The sequence below is a fragment of the Vigna angularis genome, chromosome 6 (assembly GCF_016808095.1).
Source record: "Vigna angularis cultivar LongXiaoDou No.4 chromosome 6, ASM1680809v1, whole genome shotgun sequence".
NCBI classification, from domain to species: Eukaryota; Viridiplantae; Streptophyta; class Magnoliopsida; order Fabales; family Fabaceae; genus Vigna; species Vigna angularis.
In genome coordinates this window covers 30,617,662-30,639,332 of record NC_068975.1, presented here as the reverse complement: position 1 = coordinate 30,639,332, position 21,671 = coordinate 30,617,662, and the positions used below count along the sequence as shown (strand labels likewise).

General features: G+C 28.0%; 2 protein-coding genes and 1 long non-coding RNA gene across 5 annotated transcripts; all 3 read right to left on the bottom strand.

The window, feature by feature from the left end:
* Window positions 1–2,576: 2,576 nt before the first annotated feature.
* Window positions 2,577–4,684, bottom strand: LOC108342468 (uncharacterized). The gene is made up of 4 exons (XR_001833386.2): window positions 4,443–4,684; window positions 3,212–3,245; window positions 2,984–3,133; window positions 2,577–2,892 (listed from the first exon to the last, which is right to left on the bottom strand). It is a non-coding gene; the product is annotated as an uncharacterized LOC108342468 (long non-coding RNA).
* Window positions 4,685–8,023: 3,339 nt separating this feature from the next.
* Window positions 8,024–14,339, bottom strand: LOC108341235 (wall-associated receptor kinase-like 22). Its single transcript, XM_052879625.1, has 4 exons — window positions 14,325–14,339; window positions 13,415–14,279; window positions 12,574–12,627; window positions 8,024–9,315 (listed from the first exon to the last, which is right to left on the bottom strand). The coding sequence occupies exons 1-4, from the start codon at window positions 14,337–14,339 to the stop codon at window positions 8,120–8,122; spliced, it is 2,130 nt and encodes a 709-aa protein (XP_052735585.1). The 3' UTR covers window positions 8,024–8,119.
* On the bottom strand, window positions 14,148–20,088 carry LOC108341234 (wall-associated receptor kinase-like 2). Of its 3 annotated transcripts, none has more exons than XM_052879439.1 (4): window positions 19,136–20,088; window positions 18,284–18,340; window positions 15,601–16,801; window positions 14,148–14,279 (listed from the first exon to the last, which is right to left on the bottom strand). In XM_052879439.1, exons 1-3 carry the CDS (start codon window positions 20,022–20,024, stop codon window positions 15,603–15,605), a joined length of 2,145 nt encoding a protein of 714 aa, XP_052735399.1. In that variant the 5' UTR covers window positions 20,025–20,088; the 3' UTR covers window positions 14,148–14,279; window positions 15,601–15,602. The 3 variants fall into 3 exon arrangements, with proteins under 3 accessions (XP_052735399.1, XP_052735400.1, XP_052735398.1); XM_052879440.1 differs by lacking the exon at window positions 14,148–14,279 and adding an exon at window positions 14,817–15,105; XM_052879438.1 differs by lacking the exon at window positions 14,148–14,279 and adding an exon at window positions 14,818–15,096.
* Window positions 20,089–21,671: the final 1,583 nt, after the last annotated feature.

Here is a 21,671-nt window from a genome sequence, read left to right as displayed (position 1 = left end):
TGCCCATGGAATTCTATATAAATGGCATAATAATTGGTTTCATATCACTTTTTTAAGTTGAAAAAATTATGAGGAATATATTAGGCACTCCAAAATTAATGTCATTTTCGTAGTTGACCCTCCTGTGCAAAACTTTAGCATGAAGTATCCACTTATTTTGTCTTTGCTACCATTGTTGTTTCTGCACCGTTAGTTTTACTAAATATGGTTCTTTGTCCATGGAATTCTATGGCATAATAATTGGTTCCACGCCACTTTTAAGTTCAAAAACTGATGAGAAATATATTAGGCACTTCAAAATGAGTGTGATCTTCGTAATTTACCCTTATGTGCAAAACTTTAGCCTCAAGTACCCACTTATTTTGCCTTTGGTACCACTGTTTTTTATGCACCATGAGTTTTACTAAATATGGTTCCTTGCCCATGGAATTCTATATAAATGGCATAATAATTGGTTTCAGATCACTTTTAAGTTGAAAAAAATGATGAGAAATACATTAGACACTCCAAAATTAGTGTCGTCTTCGTAGTTGATCCTCCTATGCAAAACTTTAGCCTGAAGTACCCACTTATTTTGCCTTTGCTACCAGTGTTTTTTATGCACCATGAGTTTTATTAAAAATAATTACATGACCACAAAATTCTTCATAAATGGCATAATAATTGGTTTCACATCACTTTTAAATTAAAAAAATTATGAGAAATATATTAGACACTCCGAAATGAGTGTCATCTTCATAGTTGATCCTCCTGTGCAAAACTTCATCATGAAGTACCCATTTATTTTGCCTTTGCTATCACTGTTGTTTTTGCACCATGAGTTTTACTAAATATGATTCATTGACCACGAAATTCTTCATAAATGGCATAATAATTGGTTTCCCATCATAATTACAAATAATAACTACTTTTAAATAATTTATGAGAAAAATTTACAAATACATTATTATTAATCTTACCACTTTAACAAAAATTAGTGATGGAGAATATAATGCATTTTACTCCTGGTTCAAACATTTAATTTGTATTAAGAAATTACAAAAATATATCAAATTGTATGTACAAGTGTGCACATGGAGAAAAAGTTTAGTGTGTTACAAAATTTTCATTAGTAAAGACTTTCTTCTTGACACTTCAAAAATATGTTAGAGTGTACAAATAAATTTTATATATTTTATAAAAATAGATATAATTAACATGTAAATGAAGATATATGTAAGGTTTTAAGATATTTGTACGGTTAAATCTTCTTGTAGTAATATGGTTACACTAGTGGAAAAACAACATATAACGTCACGCGTTTAACGTCTAACCATTAAATAACCAACATTAAAAATGATCGGTGGCAATTTTGTAAATAAATGCAATTATTAAACGTCGTTTAGAATTATAATTCAAGGTAAGACGATATAAAACGTCGAATACCTCAGCGTTAGACGTTAAAAGACTAGTGAATTCAATAAAAATTTGAGCAGGAGATTGAAAATTCATTCATTTCATCTTAACGCGTGAGACCCTCTTCTCTGCTCAAACTTTTCTCGAACGAAGTTTGACGACCATCACATGTAATCTTTCTTTCATTTGATACAAATGCATGTTAATTAACTACTTAGGTATGATTTTCGTTTGTTTTCACCTATTATTTTCGTGTTTTTGTCCTTTATAGACGCATTTTGCTTTCTCTCTCACTGGTGGCAACACTTTATTCCAATGAACCCACCTTTTAAAGGTTAGTTTTCGTTTTGAAGAACTTATTTGTTAAACTTGTTTGTTGTTTTTTTTGGTTGAATTTGTTTGTTGGTGTTTGATTGAACTTGTTTGTTGTTGTTTGATTGAATTCTGCCTTTCAGGTTTTATAGAGTTGTTAAAAAGGATTACAATTAATTAAAAAAATAAAAAAAATTGATTAACGTCGTATATGTTCAAAATTCGACGTTAAATTATCGTCGTATATTGACAAAATTCGACGTTAAATTAACATCAAATTTTTTAAATTCGACGTCAATTTAACGTCTCCCGATATGACGTCGTTCTCAAATTCGACGTGAAAGGCCAAAAATATTCGACGTTGTACATTGTTTTTGTACTAGTGTTACCAATAAACAACTTTTCAATTAAAAGAATAATATTTAAGAACACAAACTAGAATTTGATCATTCTTTTTACTTAAAGAAGAAAAATCAACTTTTTGTTTAAAAAACAGTAAAGGAACTTAAAACACATTTATAAATAATTAGAGAGTATTAAGAATCCACTTAAATTCATTTAATAATGTTGTAAAGGTTTTATACATGTATATATTTTGCATTATTTAAAAAAATAGGTAAAAAAATAGGTAAAAAAATAGGTTAGTACTTCAAAGACTAAATATGAGCATACATAAAATTTATTTCTATATATTTTTCATTTTATTATTTTTATTATTATTTAGTTTTATTAAAAAAATATTTGAAGATAAAGTGAAGGATAATTTTTCATTTAATTTGACTACTGTAATAAAAAATAAATTTAATTACACAAATATTATGGTCTGAAAATATTTACCTCCCACCATATCAATGTTACAAGAAGAAAAATACAGTAGACAAGGTTAAAATTTTCATCAAGTAGAATGTAAATTGTCAATCATACATAACTTTTGCTGATCAGTCATATGCAACTGATATTCAGAGTAGTAACTTGGTACATATGAAGGAGAAGGTAGATTTGCCATGAAGAGAATGAAAATATATTATAACAAAAGAAATGCCAAGATAATAACTTTGTGCTGCTTTTATTTCTCCCTAACAGCTTCGAATGATTATGCCTTTCTTGACAAATGCAAATCATGCAAGATGAGAACACACTCTTTCAACTCAACTGGTTTGTAACCCGAACATTCAAACAAGAAGTCTGCAAAATGTTCTCAAAATTGAGTACTTGAAGAGCATTTAGATTATTTTTTTAAATTAAAATTCTATCACCATCCATTATATATACTTACCTAAGGATGCACTTTAGGATCAATAAAAAATCTGGCCAGAAATAAAGCGGAAGCTGCTACAACAGAGGGCAAAAATCTTATACAATCATCATCCAAGAAACTTAGCTCAACAAAATACCAACCCAGAAATTCAATCTTCGAATTTGGAGTCTGAAATATAAAAAGAAAATGTATGAACGCAAAGCTTTTGTAACAATAGAAAAGAATGAGAAAACCAATTCAACTCACTTCTTGATAATCAGGAGCAGCACCAAAGAAAAACCTGAAACAATAATCACACCTGAGTTAATCAAATTACTTCTATTTTATGAAGGTTAGATATTCATATTTGCATATAAAACTCCCACCTCAAAAATGTGATTGCAGTAGTCTAAGCAGGAGGGACAACGTCAAATCAAAACATTGATAAATTCGGTAGGACTTGAGTTTCAAACTTGATTTATTGGTAGGGTTAAGAGAAAAAATAAATAAAATAAATAATAAGCCAAGTGAACAAACAAAGCCAATTTGGATTTACCTAAAAGCTAGATGATGATACCAAATCATGCATGCAACAGTCATCCAAATAGGTGTATAATAGTTTTTCAATTGAATGCACAATCATAAAAGATGACACACAAATTAAATCTTTTTTTTGGGGAATTAGACTAAAAGCTCAACCACTTCTAATTTAATTCAAGTCTTTTCTTCTTCTTTATTATACCAATTGTTTCCATGATGCCAATGATGGTTCCTCTTCCAGATTGACCCTTGGAAAGAGCACCCACTGGTTATTATTTATTGTTTACGTTCAAAAAGTCCCAACTTCTTGTTGTGTGAAAACTGAGAATTTTATTTGGAATTACACGGACAACTCCTAGGAAATCTGCATGTAAATAATGTAGACAAGGAGAGAAAGTTATTACTACTTGGTTGGGAGAGCTTTGATTGAGATGTGATAAAGTTCTCACTCTAGGAAAGCAAAACATTCAAATACTCCACCAAGAACTCATCATATACAAATCCCGTAGTACCCAAATTTCTACCACATTCACTCATCATATACAAGTGCAATCGTTTTCACATATTCATACCTTGGATATAGACTCAACTTGAAATTACCTGCAATGAGCTTAGTTTGGGGCTGACTTCAGCGAATCCAGAAAAGCTTGACTTAAAACATTATCAAAACAAACTAATAAATTTTTAATACAACACATTTACCTACATTGTTTTGACCTTGTTGTTTAATGGAATCTATAACTGTTAAATGAAACATTGTACAAAAGATAAGTCAAAATAACCCAACAACAACCACAAACTCAAAAAATTGAAACTTTGCACCCAAAAATCAAAAGAACCCAAAATGATCAACAAAAGTTCAAACCACAGTTAACGGTACCACAGTAAACACAACAACCTCTAAATGGTAAAAAAAATTAAAAACAACTCAAACCTACAGAACAAGAACAAGGATTACCAAAAAGAACAGCGAGAAGCTTCAAAAACCACATCCAATGGTGGTTTCGCCCTTTGTTGGTGCTTCAAAACGGTGGACAACGACGGATAAGGCTCCGGTTAACGCCGGGAATCCGATGAATGGTGAAAAGTTGGGCAACGACCAGTTATGCTCAAACGACACTTGTGGTTGGGAAGACTCTCTCAAGGGTTTTCTAGCAAGAACGAGATTTCTAATTTTTGAAATCCCAAAATGAATCATGTGCAATCAAAACCCCTTAACTCCATCTGACTTCCATTTTCATGTTATTTTCAATTTTTAAAATCTTTTCCACATAGACCAATCAGAGCGCGACACGTGACTTATTTTGAGAGATTGTTGTTAAAGTATTATCCTCCTTTATTTTTATTTGAAGTGAATTTCCCATAAGTATTTTGTTATATAGTCTAACTTTACTCAATTTGTTTTTCTAAGAAACTATAATTTGACATCTTGAAAAACTCACTTTAATAACCTTATTTTTATTATATACATATATTCATACTTTAAATGAAATAATAAAAAATTAAAAAATGTTGATATAATTAATTGTTACGTAATTAATTTTACAAATGTTTGATGATGGGAAAGTTCTTAATTTTCAAAACTTAATAGTATTTTTTTGTTAGTAATTTATGTCCTTATTTTTTATTAAAATGTTAATAGGCTTTCTTTATAAGTTTTTCCTAAATTATTGCAAGAAGTTAACAACCTTGATCTCGTAACCAGTTTGATAACTTGAATTATTAATTTAAATTGAAAAATATTTAAAATTTATTAAATGTGTATGAGAATATTTTCTTATTATATAAAAAAATGTCCCTAGAAATAAACTTCGTGTGGATAAATTATGTTTGATTTTAAAAGTTTGTGAGGTCAACGATAATTATGAATTATGTAAATAAACGGTTGATGGTATGAAAAATAAAATAAAATAATTAAATTAATAAATTTATTTTATATAAATTGATTAAATCATTTATAAATCAAAAATTATTTAAGATCTCTTACTAACACCAAAATTCAAAACAAATTCAAAACAAAGAAGTAAGTCAACCAATATATACTATAATTAGTAATTACTTTTAGTCTCACTTTTTTATTCCATTAATAACTCAAATTAATTATGATTAGTTATTTGTTTTCTTTCAGGGAAGAAATAATATTTTTGTGCAAAATGTATCCATCAATTTTATATATATATATATATATATATATATATATATATATATATATATATATATATATATATATATATATATATATATATATATATATATATATGTTACAATTTCTCTCTTTCCTTGTCTAGATGTAAAAGTTTGTTAAAAGTTAGAGATGGAAGATAACAAAGCATAAAAGTTTTAGGAAGAAAAAACATATTTTACATTTTACAGTCTTTCTCACTAATGTCTACAAAATAAAAAATTCAGAGTATGAACAAACATTTATTATAATTTTCCTTCCCCATGATCCTGTGCAATTTTTTTCTTTCCTTAAAGGCTTGAAGTTGTCTCCTACTTTTGTACTGTACTCCTATTTCTTTAGGTCTAGAAGTTATGATAAGATAAAAGCTTCATTTGGAGAGATGATGTCAACAAATAAAACAACTTAAAGGAGAAAAAAAAATATTTCTTTCATCAACTAAACTAAATTAGTGGAAAAAAAATTAAATATTTAAGTTTAATTTTTTATATAAAATTATTTTAACGTTTACAAATAGGTATTTATATAACCTAATTATTTATAAAAACATCAAATTTATGGTACATGTTGATTTGCAATTGAAGTATGTTTGCAACAGATCTTCCTGAAAAGAAAAAAGTGATAAAAATTTCACTCTTGAAAAGAATAAAACCAGACATGTTCTTAGTTAAAAAAAATGTGTCATATTGTTTAGGGTAATCGATTTATGTTTAAGAGATTTTTTAGTAAAGAAAATCTTAAGAAATTGAAAGTCTTTCTTGCAGAACATATAAAAGTATGCACGAGACAAATCAAACAAAGTTTTAAAACTTGGAAATCTAATTCTAATTTTTTTCATCTATTATGTTTTTTCTTGTTTTGTTAATTTTTTTTTCTAAGTGCTACGAATTAGTTGAGTTGTTTGGTTTAATAGTTTTTTTATTGTGTATTATTTTATTTGATCTTCTTAACATGAGAACAAAAACACTAATAAATAACAAAAATAATTGAAAATTGGACAAAAATAAATGAAGTGTGCAGTTAAAATATTCGATGATATATTAATCATTGTAAAAAACAACTTGCTATACCTTTTTTTCTCCCATGTTATTGAAATTATTTTAAGGTAAATATTATAAGAGTAAAGTTAAGTTTGGATAATTAAAAAGTTAAACATCAGTGTACATTATATTTTATGTAGTTGTGGAGCTTGTGAAGACAAAGGTGGACGTACAAAGCCGATATGTATGTTATTAATCTTAAATATAAAAAATAGTTGTTTAGATTAAATTTTTAATTTGATGAGGTTCTTTATTATAATTAAACTTTTTTTATTAGGAAAACAGTTTTTATATTGAAAAATAGGTCTTTTAAAATTTCAATTTAAATTATTCCTAATTATATAATTATTGCTAGACATCAACAATTTATCTAATAAATTAATGGACTTCATTTATTAATATATTTATCAATTGAAGAGGAGTATTATTTTATTTTAACAAAAAGTTAACATTAAATTAAATAAATATAAAAACTAAATTGAAACTTTGGTACGTTAAGTGCGTCACATAACACAACATTAATTTAATACACGAATTTTTTTAAAATGAAAATTAAAAAAATTACAAATTGACATGTGACATTATTTTAAACTGTGATTGTACAGCACTAATTAAATGACCTTATTGCATAATGTTTTACAAATCTCAGGACAAAATTAAGATTAAAATAAACTAAAAAATCAATTTGACATTTTTGGAACAAAACAGAAACTAAATAAATTTTGTGTGTCTTTCCTCTTGAGAAATTCATAAATCATTATATATGATAATAAAGATCATGTTGTAATTTCACAAATAAATATTTATAAAAGATAATAAGTTGTATATATAATAATTTTACATTAAAGGAAGTATAACAAAAGAAAACTAAAATCTGATTATTACACTCATAAAAATAACTTGTAAACTCCAACAAGGAAGGAAACATCCTCTTTATACCTAGAAGGACAAATGAGTAGGTCACAAGTTGTTGACAAATTTTTTTCTAGGGATATTCATTTTCAAAAGTTGTTGATGTCACACACATATTGTAAGGTATTCCTCCTTTTAGTCAAAAGAGCAAGAAATATTATCCATACTAGAAAACATTGCGGGAACCACAAATATTCTATATATGATAGAGTATTAATAATCAAAGAGTTGAATGTCTTCAATTCTTCGATGGACCTTAATGAACTCAATTTCCTTACCATCCGACCAGTTAATAAAACAACCACAATGAAACATAAGTCATGACATACATTATATACAATCTAATATAGACATGAACACTTCTCAATAATCACATGTAACAACATATCATTACAATGTTAAAGTATAATCTTTAAAATTTTAATGGTTCAAAATTTTGGAAGGTTGTATACTTCTTATTTCCCCAAAATTACTTAATACAAAAATAAGAATACTTATCCATCACATGGTAACAATATGAACATCTTTCAATATTGTTATTCTGCTACTTAGATCAAAACTTGACATTATTTCTGAGATAATAGAATTATCATCCCAAGATTGATAATCTTCACTTTTAACAAACTCATCATGTCCTTCTTGTGTATTAGACTCCTTTTCCAATTTTCGAATACCTTCTAATTCCAATGTGATTTCCCTCATGGTTGGTCGCTTCTTTCCATTCAACTCTAAACATCGATTTGCAAGATTGACAACTTTCATTATATGATATTTCTCCCCTTCCTTCATCACTCTTTCATCAATAATATCAAACACACAATTTTTCTCCACACACATGATGAAATATGAAGCTAAACTTTTGGCTTCCTCTTGACTTAGGACGGTTACCGGCTTTTGTCCTGTTAAAAGTTCAACAAGAACTACTCCAAAACTATAGACATCACTTTTTTCTGTGAATTGACTAGTTTGAAAAAATTCAGGGTCCAAATATCCAAATGTTCCTTGAACTACTGTAGTAAGGTGTGTAACATCAAGGGAAATCATTCTTGATGTACCAAAGTCTGCTACTTTCGCCCTATACTTTTCATCCAATAGTATATTTGTTGACTTGATGTCTTTATGATAAATAGGTTGAGAAGCGGCAGAGTACAAGTAAAATAAAGCTCCTGCAACTTCAATGGCAATTCTCAAACGCATGTCCCATGTCAATGGCATATCCTTATTTTGTTGATGCAAGTACTCAAAAAGATTACCATTAGGAATGAATTCATAGACAAGCAAAGGAATTTTAGTCTCCAAACAACTTCCTAACAACTTAACCACGTTCCTATGATTAATTTGTGAAAGAATAACAAATTCATTGATAAATTCTTCAATCTTTCCTTGGACCTTAAATTTTTTCACTGCAATGATTGTTCCATCTATCAACATGCCTTTGTAAACAGTAGCTTGACCTCCTTTTCCAAGTACTCTGTTTGAATTAAAGTTATCGGTGGCCTTCTCCAATTCTTTTAAGCTGAAGGTTTTAACTTTATCCACATTAACTTCACCAGAAGATAATTTTTGTTGTAATAATAATCCTCCATTTCTTTTGAAGAATTTTTCTCTGAATTTCTTCACTATGATTTTTTTTGTAACCTTGAACACCCGCCATAAAATAAGAAGTAAAATGATAGATCCAAAGCTTATAGAAATTCCTACATATTTGACCATATCAATAATTTAAAACAAGTCTTTAATCATTTAGAAAGCCTAACAATTATAATTAAACTCACATGTAGAAACCTTATATTATTTCATTTATATATATATATATATATATATATATATATATATAAATGACTCTATATAACTTAAACTATTTTGTTAACATTTGAAAAGAATAATTAGAATGTATGATATGTAGAGAACTTCTTTGTTTGGTTAAAAAAGAATTATTTTTGTTCAAATAAAGCCTTTTTTCTCATGTGAAACCTTATTTGCTCAAGGGAAAATATTTCAATTCAAATTATCTCAAAATAGTGAAATTTTCGCAAAAGCAAAAGTATTTTTTGCTCAAATGAAAGTGTGATGGTGTTGATGTAACCTAAGACAGTGAGTTTTTTACTCAAACGAGAGTGTTAACGATACAACTTTCACTCAAACAAAATCAAGTAACAAATTTTATTGTAACCAAAATAAAGTTGAAAAACAGGAATCTCTTGCTCAAATAAAGTCAAACCATTTTTATTGAGTGTTTTTGAACTTCTATCAAAGTAAAATTGAAATGTTATTATGTAATTATATACTTATACTTTAAGGTAAGCTATATGATATAAAATAAAGTCTGGAACTAATGACCATATGTTGTTTGTGTTTAGGTTGAATAGAATATGTAACCTATTATAATTTAGGCTTAAATGTTTACTTCGTACATGTTAAAAACTGATTTTCGATTTAGCACCCGTTTTTAAAAGTACATACATTTAGTCCCAAAGTTCTAAAAATTGTATGAATTAAATGGGTAGAAACGGAGTTAACTCCCAACTGACGTGACGAAAAAGTCTACACTTTTTCTTCTCTCTCCTCTGTTTTTCCTGCCATGCTCAGTTTTCCCTGTCTTCATCTTCTTCACTCTCTCTACTCTTCTGCGCTTCTCTGACATGCAATTAATATTTTGGAGTATTTTCTTACGTATCAAAATTTGTTCGTTTTGATCGGCTGAGATCTTGCTTCTAAGCTAATAACTAATATATAAGTTATGAAAAACCACATATAATATAATATTTTATATAATCCTACACCTAAATGTGCACAACCATACTTAATAAATATTTTGTTTAAAATATTTTCTGCATGTAATTTCGTTAAAAAGAAAATGCGATTAATTACGCTTTCATATTGGATAAATTTAAAAAATAATTATAAAATAATACATAAAATACATTTTAGTCATACTAAAACATACGAAATCTCATCAAATAAATAAAAAGTATGATCTATTTTTAATTTCCTTGACAATATATATAATTAAATTTACTATTTTCGTTGCGAAAATAATTTGAGTTTGTATCTATTCAGTATTAATTAATTTTTCTACAAAAGTCAAAATAAAAAATTAACAGAAAAAAAAATTAACATAAATAAATGAAAATTTTGTAGAAAAATTCATTAATACTTAATAGATACAAACTCAAATGATTCTCCAAAATAATCAAAATTTTGATAAGTGAAAATTAACATAAATAAATGAATGAATTTTGATACGTAAGAAAATTAACATAAATAAATCGGGAAATAGTTTTAGTTTATTTTTTTAATATATTTGTGCTTTCTTGAGGAAGTTTAATTTTTTACTTGGCAACTATAAAAGGCTTCTCAAAAATATATAATTCAAGAACAATCAAGTTGGTGAAATTATTCAAAGGTCATTATAATAATTATATATATATATATATATATATATATATATATATATATATATATATATATATATATATTTAGATAGATATATATTTGCTTCAATAATACTATTTTTTTTATCTTTTTAACATGTCATTTGTTATTATAAACATTTGTTTATTGTGATGTTATTTTTTTTATTTAGGCTATTTTTACTCAAAAGGTGCAATCTGAATTTGATATAATGGAACAAAATTATTTATTTAATGAAGAGAAGACGTTTTAGTTGGAACAACAGGAAATGGTAAAAGTGCAACGAGAAATAGTATTGTAGGAAGAAAAGTCTTTAAATCTGGAATACTCCAAAATATTAATTGCATGTCAGAGAAGCAGAAGAGCAGAGAGAGTGAGGAAGATGAAGATAGAAAAAGTTGGGCATGACAGGAAAAGCAAAGGAGAAAAAAGAAGAAGTGTTTTGTCACGTCAGCTGGGAGTTAACTTCGTTTCTGCCCATTTAACGGAAGACACTTGATTAATACAATTTTTACAACTTTGGGATTAAATATATATACTTTTAAAAACGGGTACTAAACTGAAAATCAGCTTTTAACATGGGACGAAGTAAGCATTTAAGCCTATAATTTATTAATGAGATATATAATACTAAAGAAGAAGAAAAATTCCCTTATTTCATATATATATATATATATATATATATATATATATATATATATATATATATATAATACAAAAATGCATAGTATATGAGTAATGACTTCTCAAATAATAATAAAAAAATAAAAGTATAAATATATTTTAATAAAAAATTATTCAATTTATTTTTGTTTTTTTTAATATGAGTAAAAACACCTTAAATTATAAATGAAATAAAATGAGCATTCAATTTTAATTTTGATGTACATATAACTTGAAATGTATATATGTATATGCTAATATATAATAAGTTTATTAAATTACTAAAAAATATACACACAAGTATATTAAATAATATGAGTTCTTTCTTTAAAATTTAATTCTGTATTTTGACATAAATGACAACATATCAACACAACATCAATAAAAACAAAGATGAAGAGTAAATACTACAAATAGAAGAAGAAGAATTATATAATAAAGAGAACAATAACTATTTACAAGAATAAAACTTATAAACAAAGAACAATCAACATATTCAAATAGAAAACATTCTTCTAATCATGAAATTGAAATTTATTGAACAAATGTCATTTAACAAACATTAATTTCTTCATTATAAAAAATAATTATATGTAAACATTGCAACAAAGCTCAAATTCTTAAATATATGTATACCAATAAATATTATTCTTTACTCATAATAAATATAAATTTACTTCATATATTAATTTATTCAAATTACAATATCATTATCTATTAATGAAATATTATAGATATTTAAAAATACATACACATATTCGTGACAATACACGTGTGTCGTATATGTGTTTACGCTAATTAATATAAATATAAAGATTATTATTACTCCTAATCGGGGAATCATATAAATTATTAAACACTTCATACTTCGTACATACCTTTTATGACAGATATTGATACGGGACTCCGCGAAGTCGAGACGGAATGATAGTCTGAAATGTGATAAATAAATTTAAAATATTTATATAATATTATTCAGTAAAAATATAAGAAATAAAATTGAGAAAAAACGAGTTGTAAGTTTTTTAATTAATTACAACATGATTGTGTAGTGTAAATGGCTTGTTGGTTGTTTTATAATTTTTTTAAAATTATATGGATATTCTCAGATATTTTAAGTATGATATTCTCAATTTTAAATAAATATTATTATTTTATTCTCCAAATGTATTTAAATTAAATAAGATAGTAAATTTTATATAAATGAGATTATTTTGTATGTCAGAACCAGCAAATATATTTAAAGAAAATAATATTATTTTAGTAATCTTATTTATATATATATATATATATATAATATGAATTTCTTTAATTGTTTTTATTTTGATTTTCTAACAATTTGACCTTTAGCCGCAATATTTTGATGATTGTATTTTTTTAATGAAGTATGCTATTATTGTTTTTATTTTGATAAGTGGCTTTTAAGCATGTAAAAAAGAAAAATCAGAGGCCTGGTTGTTTATGATACAAAAAAGAATCATTTTTAACTGCAGTAAATAAGTAATAAAATAAAGGAAATGTCTTTTTTAACATCTTTTTTTTAACAATTTTTTGACACTGAGGTGGTGGCTTATGATGGGTTGATTTCAAATATTTTTCTTAAAACAAATTCAAACAGACTAATAAAACAATGACACGTGGTCTATTATTAAAATTTGTTCTTAAAATATCAGGATGCTAAAATAAAAATTGAGTAGAGTTGAAAATATATATATATACCTGAACAACCTCCATCAACATAAGGATTGGAACCGTAACCGTATGTGCAGGAACATCTCTGACCCGAACTATTATATCGTGAAGATGTAATATTAGTGTCGAAACAGTGGGAGAGATAATTTGAAGGAAGTTTAAGGTTTAAGTTGTTGGGAATCTCCCATTCAAGCACCACAGGGACCACATCCACATCCTTCATCTCACCATTCACAGGAAAGTAGTACCCTTTGGGAGTATAAGAAGAATCCTGTGGGAGGTAGTCCCATTCGTATGGGTTCAGTTCTTCTTGCTGTACAACCATGGCGTAACTGCACTCACGATTCCTTTCATCCTCCTTCAAACCTTTTACTTCAGTGCTGTATTCCTTAAGATACGCTGGCAGGGAATTCTGACAGCAGGACTTCCCGTTACAATCACTGTTTTCAAGCTTCATTTTCCCGATATCATCCACCTTGAAGTCCTCGTCGCAGATGGACACACAACCACTGCCTTCTGACCCATTCACCTGCAAAAAAGTAATTATATTGCAACCTACGGCCACAAATTTGTTGTGCTCCTGCGAATACACGAAAGGACTTCCTTCCAGCGACTGGTTCACCGGCCTAGAATCTTTGCTTCCGCAGTTGTTACGGTCAATGGGATTGTTGACAGTAACCGTACCTTGTTGGACATCAATGAATCTCACCTGCACTCCTATTGACTTGAGGTAAGGTGTTTGATATGTGGAAGTGTTTCTGCATTCTATTTCAAACCATTTCCCTAAGTAGCATTCTGAAGTATTCATTCCAAACGGAAAGGGAATTTCAAGATCTCCACACTGCGAATCACAGCCAGGCTTTGCTACTTGTAGGTCTTCTTGTGCATATACCTGTACATGTATAAACCATATTACCGAAATGATGAAATGGATTACCAATTTCAGAATCATTGTGTTTTGTTGGCTGCTTCAAGATTCAAGATGTGTGTTTGCAGGCTTCCAACTTCTACCAACATGTGTATTTATATTACTATGATTTTCACGTCAATATTGCCTAATTTCTAACCAATAATTTCTTGGTTTCTTCTTAATGACTCACTGCTGAGCGTTGCTAGTTAGTCTTACTCATTTGAATTCTTGTGCCACTTTTCCACGCGTTAGAATAATAGTTCTAACCATGAGGAAAGCAGATTTGACAACCGTGATTAATAAGATAGAAACATAGACAGGGCCCGAGGTTTGATTTTAAATAAAAAAACCATTCTTTATTTAATTGTTTGATTAAACTTTTTATTTTACGAGGTTCTTGTTAAAATCAAATATTTTTATTAGGAAAGAATTTATGATATTGAAAATTAACTTTTCATTTATTAATATATTTTCATAAATGATGCACATCAAATCATGGTTAACCTGACTTAATTTAAGAATTTGTAATAGGTAATATTAGATTGTGAATGTCGTTCCATCTAACAACAAAACATAAACAAAATAATCTATTGATTGTCAATTTTAATTTTAGTGTATTTGAATTGGTCTTGGAAAATAATCATACAGGTTGGTTTAGTCCAAAATCTACGTTGAATTCTATATTTAAAGCGAAAATGACACTCCTGAGAGTCAATTTTGCTTTGATTGAGTGATAACCTCGGAAACAGCCAAAACTGTCACTTCAAATTCCAGCTTCCCGGAAAGGTCTTCAGAGCATCTGATTTGACTTTTCAAAAGCGGAGTAAATACAAAGATATTGAATTATGTGAATATAAGATAAGACATAAATGAAATACATCTTTACCATGATATATATATATATATATATATATATATATATATATATATATATATATATATATATATATATATATATATATATATATATATATATATATATTGGACCAAAACAGAAGCTAAATAAATTTTTTGTTGTCTATATAACAATTTTACATTAAAGGAATGTATAAAAAAAGAAAACTAAAATTTAATTATTATGCTCACGAAAATAACTTGTAAACTCCAATAAGGAAGGAAACATTTCTTTGTATCGGAAAAGACAAATGAGTAGATCTCATTATGGATCACAAGTTGTGGATAAATTTGTTTCTTGGGATGTTCATTCCCACACGTTGTTGATGGCACACCATATATGATGAAGGTTATATACTTTTTATTTACCGAAAATTACTTAACTTAACAAAAAAATAAGAATACTTACCCTCACATGGTAACAACATGATCATCTTTCAAGATTGTTGTTCTGCTACGTAGTTCAAAAGTTGACATTATTTCTGAGATAATAGAGTTATCATCCAAAGATTCATAGTCTTCACTTCTAACAAAGTCTCCATGTCCTTCTTGTGCATTAGAATCTTTTTCCAACTTTCGAATACCTTCTAATTCCAATGTGATTTCCCTCATAGTTGGTCGCCTCTTTCCGTTCAACTCTAAACATTGACTTGCAAGATTGACAACTTTCATAATATGGTATTTCTCCCCTTCCTTCATCACTCTTTCATCAATAATATCAAACACACAATTTTCCTCCACAGACATGATGAAATATGAAGCTAAACTTTTGGCTTCCTCTTGACTTCGAAGGGTTATTGGCTTTTGTCCTGTTAAAAGTTCAACAAGAACTACTCCAAAACTATAAACATCACTTTTTTCTGTGAATTGACTAGTTTGAAAAAATTCAGGGTCCAAATATCCAAATGTTCCTTGAACTACTGTAGTAAGGTGAGTAACATCAATGGAAATCATTCTTGATGTACCAAAGTCCGCTACTTTTGCCCTATACTTTTCATCCAACAATATATTTGTTGACTTGATGTCTTTATGATAAATAGGTTGAGAAGCAGCAGAGTGCAAGTAAAATAAAGCTCCTGCAACTTCAATGGCAATTCTCAAACGCATGTCCCATGTCAATGGCATATCCTCATTTTGTTGATGCAAGTACTCGAAAAGATTACCATTAGGAATGAATTCATAGACAAGCAAAGGAATTTTAGTCTCCAAACAACTTCCTAACAACTTAACCACGTTCCTATGGTTAATTTGTGAAAGAATGACAAATTCATTGATAAATTCTTCAATCTTTCCTTGGACCTTAAATTTTTTCACTGCAATAATTGTTCCATCTATCAACATGCCTTTGTAAACCGTAGCTTGACCTCCTTTTCCAAGTACTCTATTTGTATTAAAGTTATCAGTGGCCTTCTCCAATTCTTTTAAACTGAAGAGTTTAACTTTATCCATATTAACTTCACCAGAAGACAATTTTTGTTGTAATAATAACCCTCCATTTCTTTTGAAGAAATTTTCTCTGTATTTCTTCACAATAGTTGTTTTTATAACCTTGAACACCCGCCATAAAATAAGAAGAAGTAAAATGATAGATCCAAAGCTTATAGAAACTCCTACATATTTGACCATGTCATAACTTTAAAATAAGTCTTTAATATTAATGAGAAACATAACAATTATGATTAAACCTATGTTAAAACCTTATACTCTTCATTCATTCATATTAATATATATATATATATATATATATATATATATATATATATATATATATATAAATATAAAGAATCTATACTTTAACATTTAAAAATAATAAATCGAATGTATGATATGCAATTGTCTTAGTAAATATTATGTGTACTATTTGTTTGAAACCTTGATTTTGTATCGTTTTGGATGTTTAAGTCATTGTTTAATTGTTTATTGATAATACATGAAGTAGAGAAATTTTTTATTTGAAAAAAAAATGGATTTTTCCTCTCTTGAGAAGAGTGTGTTTCTCGAGCTTATTTTTGTTCAAATAAAACCTTCTTCGTTTAGGTAAAAAAAAAATCAATGTGAAATGTTTCAAAGAGGTAAATTTTTGCTCAAGTGATATTTTTTTTGCTTAACTGAAAGTGTAATGGTACTTATGTGATCAAAGATGACAAATTTTTCACTCAAACGAGAGTGTTAGCAATACAATTTTCGCTCAAACATAATCAAGAGACAAATTTTATTGTAGCCAAAATAAAGTAGATAAACAAGCTTATTCTTATTTTCACTCGGGTGAAAATATCTGAAAATCAATATATTTATATTGAATGTTTTTGAACTTTTATCAAAGTGAAATTAAAATATTATTATGTAATTATGTACTTAAGGTAAGCTAAGTAGAATAGAATTTGAAATTAATGACCATAATTTATTGCTTGTGTTTAAGGTTGAGTAGAATAAGGGATTAATGCATGTAATATATTATGAATTATTAATGAGATATGTAAAATTTCTTGTATTTGATACAATATATATATATATATATATATATATATATATGTATATATATTATAAAATATGAGTTCTTTCTTTAAAATTTAAAAGTTAATTTAATTATGTATTTGGATATAAATGACAACATATTAACACAACATAAATAAAGACAAAGATGAAGAGTAAATATTGCAAATAGAAGAAGAATAACTATACAAAGGCAACAAGAACTATTTATAATAAACAAAAACTGATAGACAAAAAACAATCAACATTTCTAAAATAGGAAATATTCTTCTAACACTGATATTGACATTTATTGAACAATTATCACTTAACCAAACATTAGTTTTTTCATTATCAAAAATAATTATTTGAAACGTTGCAGAAAAGTTCAAGTTCATTTTAAATATATGTATACCAATAAATATTATATTTTGTTCATAATAAAATATAAATTTATTTCATATATTAATTTACTCAAATTACAATATTATTATTATCTACCAATAATATTATAAGTATTTAAAATATACGCGCACACATTCATGACCATGCCTTCATATGTGTTTACACTAGTTAATATAAATATAAAGATAATAACTATTCCTATACTTCATACATACCTTTTATGATAGATATTGTCACGTGACTCAGCGAATTCCGGCTGGATTCATAATAGTCTGAAATGTGATAAATAAAGTTTAAAATATTTATATAATGCTATTCAGGAAAAATATAAGAAATAGGATACATTTGAGAAAATAAAAGAGTTGCAATTTTTTTTAATTAACTACAATATGATTATATAGTGTAAATGGCTTGTTGGTTGTTTTTATAATTTTAATAAAAAAATATATGGATATTCTCAGATATTTTAACTATGATATACACAATTTTAAATAAATGTTATTATTTTATTCTTCAAATGTCTTTAAATTAAATAAGATAGTAAATTTTATTCTATTTTGCAGGTCGAACAGGGAAATATATTTAAAGAAAATAATATTTTGTATTAGTAATCTTATTTGTTTATATATATATATATATATATATATATATATATATATATATATATATATTTATAATATCAATTTTTTAATTATTTTTCTATTTTCGTTTAATTTGACTTTTAGCGGATAATATTTTGATGGTTGTATTTTTTTAAGGACATGTTAACAATTTTGTTATAATAAATAATATATTACTATTTTATTGGTTTTTTTATTTAAAATAGATCAATCACAAATTTTTATCACCGACTATAAAAAAGTTGTGAAAAAAAAAACTATATTCTGTTTTTAATGAAGTCTGTCATTATTGTTTTTATTTTGATAAGTGGCTTTTAAGCATGTAAAAAAGAAAAATTAGAGGCCTGGTGGTTTATGATACAAAAAAAGAAGTCTTTTTAACTGCAGTAAATAAGTAATAAGTATAATAAAAACTGGGTAGAGTTGAAAATATATATATATATATACCTGAACAACCTCCCTCAACATAGGGATTGGAACCGTACGTGCAGGAACATCTCTGACCCGAACGATTATATCGTGAAGATGTAATATTAGTGTCAAAACAGTGGGAGAGATCATCTGGAGGAAGTTTAAGGTTTAAGTTGTTTGGAATCTCCCATTCAAGCACCACAGGGACCACATCCACATCCTTCATCTCACCATCGATAGGAAAGTAGTAGCCTTTGCGAGTATAATAAAAACTAAAATAATCTTGTACAACCATGGCGTAACTGCACTCACGATTCGTTTCATTCTCCTTCAAACCTTTTACTTCAGTGCTGTATTCCTTAAGATACGGTGGCAGGGAATTCTGACAGCAGGACTTCCCGTTACAATCACTGTTTTCAAGCTCCATTTTCCCGATATCGTCCACCTTGAAGTCCTCGTCGCAGATGGACACACAACCACTGCCTTCTGACCCATTCACCTGCAAAAAAGTAATTATATTGCAACCTACGGCCACAAATTTGTTGTGCTCCTGCGAATACACGAAAGGACTTCCTTCCAGCGACTGGTTCACCGGCCTAGAATCTTTGCTTCCGCAGTTGTTACGGTCAATGGGATTGTTGACAGTAACCGTACCTTGTTGGACATCAATGAATCTCACCTGCACTCCTATTGACTTGAGGTAAGGTTTTTGATATGTGGAAGTGTTTCCGCATTCTATTTCAAACCATTTCCCTGCGTAGCATTCTGAAGTATTCATTCCAAACGGAAAGGGAATTGCAATATCTCCACACTGCGAATCACAGCCAGGCTTTGCTAGTACTTGTGGGTAATCTTGTGCAGATACCTGTACATGTATAAACCATATTACCAAAATGATGAAATGGATTACCAATTTCAGAATCATCGTGGTTTGTTGGCTGGTCAAGATTCAAGAGGTTTGTGTGCGGGCTTTCAACTTCTACCAATATGTGTATTTATATTACTATGATTTTCACATCATTGCCTAATTATTAACCAATAATTCTTGGTTTCTTCTTAATGACTCACTGCTGAGCGTTGGTATTTAGTCTTACTCATGTGAATTCTTGTGCCACTTTTCCACGCGTTTGAATAAGAGTTCTAACCGTGAGGAAAGCTATGTTGACAACCCTAAATTAATAAGATAGAAACATAGACAGCGCCCGAGGTTGACAAAAACCAAAATTAGAAAAAGATAGCCAGGATATAAATGCCAATCTACAAACCTAATCCATTTTGTGTTATTATTTTAAATACAAAAATCATTTTATTTAATTGTTTGATTGAACTTTTTATTTTATGAGGTTCTTGTTAAATCAAATATTTTTATTAGGATAGAATTTATGATATTAATTGAAAATTAGCTTTTCATTTATTAATATATTTTTTTATAAATGATGCAGGTGGTATCATCGATAACCTGACTTAATTTGAGAATTTGTAATAGGTAATATTAGATTGTGAATGTTGTTCCATCTAACAACAAAATATAAACAAAATACTCTATTGATTATCAATTTGCATTCTAGTGTATTTGAAGTCGTCTTTGGAAAATAATCATACAGGTTGGTTTAGTCCAAAATCTACATTGAATTCTATATTTAAAGCGAAAATGACACCCTGAATGAGAGAGTCCTGACTTTTGCTTTGATTGAGTGGATGACCTCTGAAACCGTCAATACTGTCACTTCAAATCCTAGCTTCCTGGAAAGGTCTTCAGAGCATCTGGATTTGACTTTTTCAAAAGCGGAGTAAATACAAAGATATTGAATTATGTGAAGATACAATTTTATCATGGTATATATTTTTGAGATATTATATTGTGAAAATCAATTGATATAATAAGAAATGACTCATTTATATAATATAAGTTAATGTTATTTTTAATCCATATAAATCTTCATACATCTTTATATATATATATAAATTTATTTTTGAAAAATAATACTTTAACAATTTAATAATATTTTGACATGGCACATGTGTGAAAATGAGAGTAGTGAACGTAAAAAATAATTTAAAAAATTAAAATAACGTGGAAAGGAAGTTGGGGAAAGGGGTTTCAAGTTTTTGGGTTCATTTCCAATATTCAGATTTTGAATCTTAGACTTTGGTAGAGAGAGAACAGAAGGTTGGGAGAGGACGTGAACCCTAGAGAGAAAGTGTTCCCCCACACAACCTTCACCTAAGCAGTTGCCTGAGCAGAAGTGGCCCTTCACGGAATTTGTACCGTTCACCGGACCGTCATCGTTCATCGAAGTCTTGTCTGCTGTCGTTCTGCGGTTTTGAAGCTAACGAAAGCGCTTTGTATCAGGACACAGTAGATAACGCTTCTTAAGATAAGCACTATGACTATCCTGTTTCTTTTTCGTTTCGCTTTTTAGTGCTTCTTTTTCATTTCGCTCCTTCGTGTTTCTTTTTCATTTCGCTCATTCATGCTTCTCTTTGCTCCTTCGTGCTACTTTCGGCGGAATTGCCTCAAGCACTAGATGTATAGTGTTTCGTTCGTCTACTGAGATTCAGGTATCCTTGT

Bases quoted from the DNA above. Each gene is read 5' to 3' on its own strand.
- LOC108341235 (XM_052879625.1), bottom strand. The intron at 12,628-13,414 runs GTATATATATAT...ATCACATTTCAG, and splicing joins TGTTGATGGAGGTTGTTCAG to ACTATCATTCCGTCTCGACT. The intron at 9,316-12,573 runs GTATGTACGAAG...TCAAATATGTAG, and splicing joins ATCAATATCTGTCATAAAAG to GAATTTCTATAAGCTTTGGA.
- LOC108341234 (XM_052879439.1), bottom strand. From the start codon at position 20,024: ATGATTCTGAAATTGGTAATCCATTTCATCATTTTGGTAATATGGTTT. The intron at 18,341-19,135 runs GTATATATATAT...ATCACATTTCAG, and splicing joins TGTTGAGGGAGGTTGTTCAG to ACTATTATGAATCCAGCCGG. The intron at 16,802-18,283 runs GTATGTATGAAG...TCAAATATGTAG, and splicing joins GACAATATCTATCATAAAAG to GAGTTTCTATAAGCTTTGGA.